General features: G+C 35.5%; 2 protein-coding genes and 1 long non-coding RNA gene across 4 annotated transcripts; 2 read left to right on the plus strand and 1 right to left on the minus strand.

Annotated features, from left to right (window-relative positions):
• The first annotated feature begins 301 nt into the window (after positions 1-301).
• On the plus strand, positions 302-3,880 carry LOC105265340 (thiamine transporter 2). The gene is made up of 6 exons (XM_011302781.1): positions 302-696; positions 1,466-1,850; positions 1,954-2,352; positions 3,018-3,210; positions 3,295-3,436; positions 3,499-3,880. Exons 1-6 carry the CDS (start codon positions 574-576, stop codon positions 3,667-3,669), a joined length of 1,413 nt encoding a protein of 470 aa, XP_011301083.1. The 5' UTR covers positions 302-573; the 3' UTR covers positions 3,670-3,880.
• LOC105265339 (uncharacterized) lies at positions 2,055-3,005 on the minus strand. The gene is made up of 3 exons (XR_892064.1): positions 2,567-3,005; positions 2,196-2,292; positions 2,055-2,133 (listed from the first exon to the last, which is right to left on the minus strand). It is a non-coding gene; the product is annotated as an uncharacterized lncRNA (long non-coding RNA).
• A 913-nt stretch (positions 3,881-4,793) lies between the features above and the next one.
• LOC105265341 (serpin B3) lies at positions 4,794-10,452 on the plus strand. Of its 2 annotated transcripts, none has more exons than XM_011302783.1 (4): positions 4,794-4,958; positions 8,377-8,736; positions 9,020-9,389; positions 9,477-10,452. In XM_011302783.1, exons 1-4 carry the CDS (start codon positions 4,953-4,955, stop codon positions 10,058-10,060), a joined length of 1,320 nt encoding a protein of 439 aa, XP_011301085.1. In that variant the 5' UTR covers positions 4,794-4,952; the 3' UTR covers positions 10,061-10,452. The 2 variants fall into 2 exon arrangements, with proteins under 2 accessions (XP_011301085.1, XP_011301084.1); XM_011302782.1 differs by lacking the exon at positions 4,794-4,958 and adding an exon at positions 6,481-6,599.
• The last annotated feature ends 390 nt before the right edge of the window (positions 10,453-10,842 follow it).

Genomic DNA, 10,842 nt, shown 5'->3' on the forward strand with positions numbered 1-10,842 from the left:
CAGAATTATTCTATTTATTCCACTCCAATTTATTATTCGATAATTCCTCCATTAAAAATGAAAAATACGAGGAAAACACAAACTTATGGAGATGATTTATTATTTGAATTACAGGTGGAAAAAAATATTATTTATGCTTGGAGCACGCATTATTTTTTAAGAAAATATTGTTCATTAGTTAAATGATGGGATTTTTTAAATCTCAGGAGTGATTCCCGCAGATTCATTCTAATTTTAGAATTCTGAGAAACCACGTGCATTTGCAACTGCAGATGGTGCGAGTATCGCGTTCGCTCTAGATGATTGTACCCATTTCAATAGTCTAGTACTTGTAGAGGTATGAAATAATCATTTGCTTGTTCCGGGAAGAAATTTTAATTTTTATAAGAGAAAAATTCAAGCGCTCGTTATCTATTCAAAAGTTACGTCAACCGATAATTGAAGATGTTATCACTGTACCATGTACTCACCTTCCACTTGGAAATGGAATAACCTAAATTCGAGGACCCGGTGAATATCTCATAACATTGATAATTAAAACTCCGATTGATCGATTAAAAAATTAATTCTACAATGGATTGGGTGAGGATATCACAAATTCTCTGCATGTTCGGTTTCCTGAAGGAATTCCGACCTGGAGAACCTTTTATCACGGATTATCTCACATCGGAGTGGAAAAACTTTACATCAGAACAGGTAATTCAATGTATCAGGGGAGCATGAAAATCGAGGAGGTATTCACTGAGATTTGAAAATTCGAAATTTTTGAAAAAATATCAGGGGAGCATGAAAATTGAAGAGGTATTCACTGAAATTTGAAAATTCGAATTTTCAAAAAAGTATCAGGGGAGCATGAAAATCGAGGAGATATTCACTGAAATTTGAAAATTCGAAATTTTCAAAAAAGTATCAGGGGAGCATGAAAATTGAAGAGGTATTCACTGAAATTTGAAAATTCGAAATTTTCAAAAAAGTATCAGGGGAGCATGAAAATTGAAGAGGTGCTCACTGAAATTGAAAAATTTGATATTTTTGAAAAAGTATCAGGGGAGCATGAAAATTGAAGAGGTATTCACTGAAATTGAAAAATTCGAAATTTTTGAAAAAGTATCAGGGGAACATGAAAGACGAGGAGGTATTCACTGAAATTTGAAAATTCGAAATTTTTGAAAAAGTATCAGGGGAGCATGAAAATCGAGGAGGTATTCACTGAAATTGAAAAAATCGAAATTTTCAAAAAAGTATCAGGGGAACATGAAAATCGAGGAGGTATCGACTGAAATGTTTGCCCTACTCAGAACTCACGAGTTTTCCCGAGAATTTTCACGATGGAAGATATCCACCCAGCCCTCCTGAAAAAAATTCTCTTTTCATCTCTCAATTAAATTCAATCTTTTTTTGGACTAATATCGATATAAATATCGAGATAATTTGGTATAGTTAATGGTTTTTAGTAATTTCTCAGGTGACCGAGGACATTTATCCCGTCGGCACTTACAGCTATTGTGCAACCCTCGTCGTAATTTTCCTCTTGACGGATTTCCTGAGGTACAAACCCATAATAATCCTCTGCGGATTGTCAGGAATCATCGCCTTCTGCACATTGACTTTCGGAAAAAGTCTGGGTGCAATGCAATTCCTGGAATTCATGTACGGTTTTTATCTCTCAACAGACGTGGCTTATTATACTTACATTTATGCCAAAGTCGATAAGAAACATTACGAAAAAGTGTCGAGCTACACCAGATCAGCATTTCTATTCGGACGTTTTTTCGCTAGCACCGTATCTCAATTAATCATATCTTATCAACTAATGAACTATCACCAGCTAAATTTCCTGACTATTGCAGGTGTGTAAACCATTCCGATAAATACACCCCTTCATTTCTTTTATTTCCTGAATAGAGCAATGCCAATTTTCTTCGTGGAATAATTAATCTATATTTTCTACAGGTCAAGTACTAGCAACGATTTGGGCCTTATTTCTCCCACCGGTGAAGCAGTCGGTGTATTTCCACCGTCCCATGACAATTACCGATGGAATTAATAATTCCTCAGACTCCAGTTCTGCAAAACGAACAATTGACTCTGGAGTGGAGTCATCTGTCGCCTTGAAAGGCCATCAGGCAAAACCTATGGTATTGAAAATAAAATCAGCGTATTATCTACTGTGGAAGGATTTCCTGAAGGCCTACACTAGCTTCCACGTGCTCAAGTGGTCGTTATGGTGGGCAGCAGCATCTTGTGGGTATCTCCAAGTGCTCAGTTACAGTCAGCCTGTCTGGCAAACTGCTGTAAAAAAAGATGATAAGATATACAACGGAGCTGTTGAAGCCCTCTACTCCATCATTGGTACGTCAATTTATTTTATAACTTTTCCAATTTTCTAACAATTAAAATTTGGGACGTTAGATGAGAAAATTGAGAGGTACTTTTATTTTTATCGCTTTGAATTGAATTGAAGAAATGCTAGGAAGAAATTTGAGTGGTGTATTCCCATTCTTTTATTTCCCAGGAAGTCATCGAAAAACCGATTTATGATTTCAACACAGCTGATATGCGTTACCTTTCACAAACATGCCATTTAATATACAAACAGTGACTGCAACCGCATCAATAAAAATCAAACATAAACTTCACTGATTGTTGTATCACACTCGTTTACGCACACATTTATTCGATCTTTTTCATACGTAATCTCAGGACGATACAAGATATCATGGCACTCAATCCTATCAATTGTCGTCAACTCAGGAATTCTACAATGACTATTTTTCAGCTGCAATTGTCTTTCGTTGTTTTATCATTCAATTTCTGCGAGACAGAGAAAAATTTATACCATAATATACTCTGACGTAGAAAATACATTCTGGGAGAATTCGATTATAATTTGTTATTTTATAATGACATTTCTGTCTGTGTTTTATATTTTTAAAAAATTCAGTTGAAACTCCGGAGAAATTGGATACGAAGAGATAGAAATTATTGAATATTGATTGATGTAATTAATTAATTAGGCGCAGCTGCGGTTTTCGCAGTTGGAAGATTGAGACTCAACTGGGAGTTCCTCGGGGAGGCTGTGCTGGTTGTCTTCACTTTCGTCGAGGCTTTCCTCCTCTTCGTGACGGCACATAATTATAATATCTGGGTGCTCTATACTCTTTACATTATCTTTGGAGTTATTTATCATACGATTGTGACGGTGGCGAGGTGAGTTGACGAATTAATAAAAAATTTTGAGTTCTACACAGTGAAAAAAATAACGTGGCGTGTTGAATTTTAATTCTCTTCTAGTTTTGAGGTAGCAAAGAAAATATCTGAAGACAGCTATGGGCTAGTATTCGGGATAAATATTTTGGTATCCCTAATTTTTCAAACCATTTTGACGTACATCGTGACGAGTGGACGTGTCTTCAAATTAGACATCAGACAACAGGTAAAAGAAAAAAGTGAAATGATTTTTCATTTGATAACACTCAGAATAATTAAAATTTTCAGTTTGTCGTCTACGCCTGGTACTTCGTCGTTCTCGCAATATTTTTTATCCCTGCGGCTATTATCACAATCATAAAATCGTATAGAAGAGGCGCGATGATAACAGCTTGGGCTCCCACGGATAATTCCAGTGAAACATCTGGTAATCAGAAGATCGAGGAGAATAGCAGTTGAAAATAATAAAAAGTCTGCCCCTGACAACAGTATTATAGCTATGAAAATTCGGGGAAAAGCAGATTTTTTTAATAATTAGTTTTTCAAGAGCTCTGACAGTCGTACTCATTAGAGTTTTACGAATTGTTATCAAGTATTGAATCATGGGATTCGACCCTCAGGTTTTTTTTACTATTAGAGATTTTATGACAGAATGTATTTTTACAATAAATTTTCATGTTACAAAAATTTGTACATTACATTGCTCCTCGGAGTTTATTGAACACTTCCATTTGAGAGGGAGTCTAGAAAATTCCAGGATGTGCTTAGTGGAACTTCGATTGTTTGATCATAATTATAATTATTGAGAAGAAAAAGGGGAAATGAGGAAAATTGAAAAAGACAGGCTTCCAAGTAAATTCATATGGAAGCAAGTGACTGCAGATAGAAATCAGCAACCTTCAACTCCTTTTCCTTCCAACTTCGCGAATGAAATACAAATGAACTCGAAATAAATCCAAAATGAATAGAAATCACTCTTAATCATCCACCAGAAGACACTCGTGAGCGAAATCTTAAGAAAATATAGAGTTTAATGCTCCCGATGAATTCCAATCTCTAATTTAATCTAAACAAAATCGTTTGCAATTGCAATAATTTGCAATAATGCTCCTGGATGTAAAAAAATTATTAACAATAAAAAAACGGCCACAAGTTTCGAGATTCTACAATTTTCAGGAAATTCATATTCAATGCAGATTTTCTAGAAGAAAAAAATTCATGATTAATAGATTTGGGCTGATAGAATTTTTCAGCGCATTCACTGGTGATGAAAAAATAATTATCGCATTTTGCAAGAGCTCCGGAAGGTGATCTGGGACTGTCATCGTTAAATAAAATTCCGGAAAAAGTGTACCATAAAAATCTCTGGTCAAGACATTATATTCTTGGGATTTTCCCTCGCTTCGTTCCGGCCTACGTCACCTCGTGTATTTGAGAAAACACTGGAGCGTAATCACCAACACTGGCCCAATCTTTGATAATGTGAGTTGAACTTATACTCGTGTATGAGTTTTGAGTTTGAGAAGGGCAGAACAAATCCGGCCCCCGGCAAACACCCGGGAGGAATATAAAGCTGTGATCGTCAGGGATTTTGTCCAGTCCAGCATTGGCTAATGCCAAACCTCGATGTGGAAATTGTGATGTTGAAAGAGTCTATTGAATTAGCAACATTAACTCTTACCAGTGATCAAGTCAATTCGTAACGCATTTTGAAAATATAGGGAAGCGAAAATTTTTTGAAAATGAAGGTAAGAATTTCACCGATGAAATTGTCAAAGTTTTGGCTTTGTCATTGGTTCATCGAATGGAGAAATTTATTGCAGTCGTCAGGCATAAATTCGACCTGGTGATACCGGTCACTTGGTATCACTCCGTTCTGCTTTTCAAAATGGAAAACTGACGCGCGGACGGAAGGAAGTGAAATACGATAATAAATATAAACGATATTATTTATCTTCATTGTTTTTTTCATTATGTGGGTCAACATGTTTTTTAAAACCTCGGAAATGCAAGTGAATACTCTTCGAATCTTTTGTAAAACGAAGAGAATTTTTGCGGTGAAAATTTTTCTGTCAATCTGCTTTTCTGATATTCAAGACAATTCGGTTTCTTCGATTTATCTCAATAACGATTGATTCCAGGAGAAAGTGTTAAGAGACTTTTTGTTTGTAAATTGAATAATTTATAAAAAAGGTTATTTGACAATTTTACGTGAAGTCAATGGTTATCGATATAAATCTATAATTTCGTTACATATTGAACTCGACTTATGATTTTACGATTTTCGATACCCATCAAACACTTGCGGTAATTCAATAAATATTATGTAATTATGAGTAGTTAAATAAATAATTGTGATTTCGAATGCTTCTGGGGTGCGATTTTAGTAATCGGGCTGCGATGGAAAATGCGGCATCGAATTTTAACTCGATACTGCGTCGCGAAAAACAATCGATTCGCTCTCGATATAAAATCCATGACTAATTTCTCATCAAACCGATTTCACAGTCGAGTGTGAGACAAATTCATGAAAATATACCAGAGGCCGACGTGCCCCGATTGCATAAATAACCAATAAAATTGCGATCAAGGGGCGGGCAATTGTGTACTTAATATCGAGAGCAGTCTAAATGACTCATGACAGTTCTGACCTCTTGTATACGGGATTGACGATTAATTTATTCTCTCGACAATGATCTTGACCTCTGATTAACCGGATCTCCTTTTCGATTTCACTCCCGACATTTTGCCAGAATAATATTATCAAATATTTCATTTTTTTCATTCTTCTCATTGGCCGAAAATTTCGACTGCAACCGTTGAACTCACGATAATTACACAACAATATATATAATACTTACATAATAATATAATTAAATTACCCTAAAAAACATTTACAACAATTCGATAAAAATTTACAAGTCGTTCTCTCAATTAAATTTGACACATTGCAATTCATCGAAATTAATTAGAGTAATGATTGTTCAAGAATTTTCCAAACGCTGACATCATGATAATTACACAATAATATTTATAATAATTGTCAGGTTATGATGACAATTATTATAAATAAGTTGTCTGATTGTCTAGTTAATTCGAGGGAATTAATAAATAAATTCTGCCCGTGATTTGAAAAATCTTGCGAGTTCCTCATGGTGAATAAAAAAAAAGCAACTTCTCCTCCTTGGAAAAAAAAATGTGGAGGTGGAAATGGGTGCGTCAGGTACCTCAGTACATACATGAGAGAGAATTCCTCAGTGGAAAAAAAGAGGGAGAGAAACGAAACGCGTCGACAACTTCCCTGTCACCTCCATTCTGTTCACAAAACTCCACCAGAACGTTTGTAATTTTTTCAATTCCATCCTCCAATTGTGACAATGGACAATTCGGTGAGTAATTAAAACAATTTACTCCGAAACAATAGATAAAAAGCTGTTGAAGTCTCTTTTACTGTTTCCGCTGATTATTTTTCAGCCGGTGTACCATGAAGGCCTCGATAATCCGCGATTATTCACCCTAGTGCGCAAAATAATAATAATAATTTTTTTTTGAGGGCGTAGGGAATTAAAAAATGATTTCTTCAACAATTTGTTGAAGAATTTTTTAATACTTTTTTGTAATGTTTTTCATTCGTCATGCGCGCCACTTTCACTTCTTCCGGTGAATCTTACCAATTTCTTTTTTCAATTAATCTCATTTCGTTCATTACGTCAGTTATTTGTTTATTATTACCACTCGATCATCCATTTTCACCCAATAATCCTCAAAACCGCTGTTTTAATTAATAAAAAAAGTATTGAATTATTGGAGAATCAAGAAAAATAATTAACGAATTGAATTGATATTCATAAATAACATAAACTTATTTATTAATTAATAATAATAATAACAAATGTCATCTAATCTAATGGGAATTTTTGTGATGAGATTAAAGTGAGAAATTATCGAAGAAATTCCATGCAATTTATAGTAACGATAATGATTATTATTGAATTATCAGATAATTATTGAAAAAAGGGGAGAGGTCATCGTGTTGTTTACGTCATGTGAGTAATGATGATTTTCAAATAAAATGTCCTTGCGCAGATCGAGTAGGTTCGATCGGCAAAAATCACCGGAAAAGGCGAATAATAAAATAAAATCCTGCACGAAAAGGATCCGGACATTACGAAATTACCGGGTGTTCCCAATTCGTACGAGACCATCTCGTAAACACAACCGCTTTCTCCACGTATTCACATTTTTTGTTAGCGTGAAAGTCTTTCTCATCCGCAGAACTCTATTACCTGCTTTAAAATCACTCACCAAAAATCCGTTTTTTTCATATCGCGCATTGAAAAAAAAATATCATCACCCCAGATTAATTTATTCATTTGGACTGAACAAATAAAATTATATAATATATTATTTGCAGAATTGTTTTCAATATTTTTGACATTAACTCCTTCGAAAATGTTGAAATCCGTTACAACAATTGATTCTTATTATTTTTTTTGTTACATAAATTATTCTCTCGGGAATGAAACTGAAAGATATTGATAGCGTAATCGATGGGTGATAGATCGACGTGTCGAAACGATTGGAAATCATCCTCGTCATTCGATTTGGTAATAATCAGTGGAGCTCTCAAGCAAGAATTTCTTGGCAACGAGAAAGAGGACATGGACTCCCCTGATTACTGTCCTCACCACTATTAATGGACAGTCTTTGGTTTCTTAATTTTTTACATAACTCTGAAATTCGTAATTATGCCCTTACTTCTTGCTGACGAACAGTTATCTCTTTACGCAGCTCTCCACAATTTTTATTGTTAGTTCAATGATACAGAGGGATAATAAAATATTCTGTAAACAAGATTTCTCAACGGATAATTATCGGATTCTGCTGTGAAGAACTGAAGTCGATTGAGTCTAAATCGATATTCATTTAATCGTTGAATTTTTATTATTTTTAATAATATCCGAAGGCTATTATTATTATTAATTATTTATTAACATACTCACCACTTATTGCATTCGTAAAATAATTGGAATAGCAAAAAGAAAATTTTGAATATTCCCAAATCTCAATTCAATCAAAATATTTCAATGAATCAATTACAAATAAATACCGATTGTCTCTCATTTTTCCTAATTGTTTACTAATTAAAGATTCTTCATGTTCCAGGGATTGTTTACTCTGTACATATTAATCCTCTGCACAATCACGAGAATAAATTCTCAATGCATAACCGAGAATGACAATCCAACGTCGATGAACCCAGATGCCAAGAACTTGCTGACAGCTGCCAAATTCAAGTTCACACTCGATGCATTCAGAAAATCATCGGCTATCGAGCCCAAGGATAATTTATTCTTCAGTCCTCACAGTTTGCACGAGGCTTTAACTCTAGTTTACTTTGGTGCACGTGGTACAACATCGGAGTCTCTGAGAAGAGCACTCCAAATACCTCAACATCTCTCCAAGATTGATGTCCAACGGATTTACTCCCTCAACAGGGCTTTCAAAAATATTCAAGAGTTTCTGGTAAATATTTTCACCTCTCGCTGAATATTTATCGATCTGTCCACAGCTCTTCAAGATTAAAAATAATAAATAACTTAACATTTTCAATTGATCTACAATAATTCTTGAAAAGCTCCAGAGAAATCCTCTGAAAGATCAGAAATAATAAATTGTGTTGCCTAATTAATTCTGAATTGAGACTAATTAATTTAACTCATTCAAATTTCCGTTTCACTTCATTCATTCGATGGGAGTCTTTTTTTTATTTCTCTGTATGATCGAGTAATTATTGGATAATCCCCAGGGAAATGGCTCATCAGATTACGAATTCAGGACTGCCAATCGCCTGTACATCAGCAGTGCCAAGAAGGTACAGCAGTGTATAGTGGACATCTTCAACCAGGAGATTGAAAAAGTGGACTTCGGGATGGATCCCAATGCTGTGAGAGTGAGAATCAATGATTGGGTCAGTAATACCACAAAAGGACAGATAAAGGATTTGATTCCCTCGGATGGAATCGACGAGACGAGCGATCTGGTGCTCGTCAATGCTGTCTACTTCAAGGGACTCTGGCAGAGTAAATTTGACAGCGCCAACTCCAACAGGGACATCTTCTACGGCTCCAAAAATTCATTCGTCACTTTCATGAGGCAGAAGACGACATTCAATCACAGTAGGTTTTCCTTTTTCTCATTGAGGATCAAATTTCCACTTCCCGCAGAGAAATAATTTATTCACGAATAATTGTTTGAACTTGCAGTGGTTTCGGAAGAACTCGGTGCCCACGTTCTGCAGCTGCCCTACAAGGGCAAGGACATCTCGATGTTCATAATTCTCCCGCCATTCGCAATGGCGAGATCTCTGTATGAAGATGGAACAGCTGGTGATGATGGAATCAGACAAGTAATCGAGAGAATGACGACTACCGAGAGGGGAATCCAGGAGCTCGAGGACATCCTTAACGACGGAATGCCCTCCAAAGAGGTCGAGGTGTCACTTCCTCGTTTTACAGTGGAGAAGGAGCTGCCTGTTGCTCGTCTCCTGGTGGAAATGGGAGCTGGTGAGCTTGTCAGTCAGAATGCAGCTGATCTCAGTGGTTTCGTGGAGCAACCTGATCGCGTTCATCTCGGTGATGCTGTACACAGAGCAAAAATTGAGTTAAACGAGGAGGGAACAACAGCTGCTGCTGCCACTGCCATCTTCAGCTTCAGATCCAGCAGACCTGCTGAACCTGCTGTCTTCAAGGCCAATCATCCTTTTATTTATTTGCTGTACGACAAGGAGAGCAAGTCCATCATCTTCTCGGGGATCTATCGCACACCCACTACTCCATCGGAGACCTAAATTATCTGTCCTCAATTTTCAGATTTTAATCCAGACTTAATCGTTGAGTTGCCAGTGGATCAAAAGAGACTAAATCATGAAATCAATCTCTGGGATTAATTCATCATGATAGTTTTAGTATCTGTAGACAATCTGTTTATTTTTAAGATAACGTCCTGACACGAATATATTGAGTATTTATTTTTACATTTTTAAATCGATATTTTTTTTATTTTTCACCTGATATTTTGAAACTCATTCTTGTTCTTTTCGTTATTAAAATTAATAGATGTTATCAGAATAAAGATATTTATAGATATTTCGTATAAAAATTTATAACAAATAGGAAATTAATGAGGAGAAATGAAACATCAGTTGCAAAGTGGTGAAATAAAGAGAGTAGATTTTCTTTAGATTTATTTTCTATTTCGTTAGAATAAATTAGAGTAAAAAATAGTTGATTAGTTGATTAATCCTTAAAAAATGATGTGATGACGAGTTGTCACGATTTTATCAGTCAGCTGCAGATGTACAATTCTTTCTCATTAAATTCTTTGAAGCATCAACTTTAATCTCATGACAATGGAGGTATTTGGCCTTTTGTTCCGAGAGAAGACGTGCGTTTTATCCTCTCATTTAGATTTCGTGCTGGATTTTATAAAGAGGTTTTGTTCTCCATATGAGAATATCTCGGTTTCGAAGACGAAGAGGTAAATTTTAATGGCAGGAGATCCGTTGGAATCTCCATGCACTTCCGGGTGCAACAAGTTGGCATTGAATTACGTAAACCTGAATCCTGTCTC

Source organism: Fopius arisanus, unplaced genomic scaffold (assembly GCF_000806365.1).
Source record: "Fopius arisanus strain USDA-PBARC FA_bdor unplaced genomic scaffold, ASM80636v1 scaffold00029, whole genome shotgun sequence".
Taxonomy (NCBI): domain Eukaryota; kingdom Metazoa; phylum Arthropoda; class Insecta; order Hymenoptera; family Braconidae; genus Fopius; species Fopius arisanus.

Excerpts from the sequence above, each read along its gene's own strand:
- LOC105265340 (XM_011302781.1), top strand. The coding sequence starts at position 574 with ATGGATTGGGTGAGGATATCACAAATTCTCTGCATGTTCGGTTTCCTG. Across the intron at positions 697-1,465 it reads AAAACTTTACATCAGAACAG|GTGACCGAGGACATTTATCC; the intron begins GTAATTCAATGT and ends GTAATTTCTCAG. Across the intron at positions 1,851-1,953 it reads AAATTTCCTGACTATTGCAG|GTCAAGTACTAGCAACGATT; the intron begins GTGTGTAAACCA and ends TATTTTCTACAG.
- LOC105265341 (XM_011302782.1), top strand. Across the intron at positions 8,737-9,019 it reads AAAATATTCAAGAGTTTCTG|GGAAATGGCTCATCAGATTA; the intron begins GTAAATATTTTC and ends GATAATCCCCAG. Across the intron at positions 9,390-9,476 it reads GAAGACGACATTCAATCACA|TGGTTTCGGAAGAACTCGGT; the intron begins GTAGGTTTTCCT and ends TTGAACTTGCAG.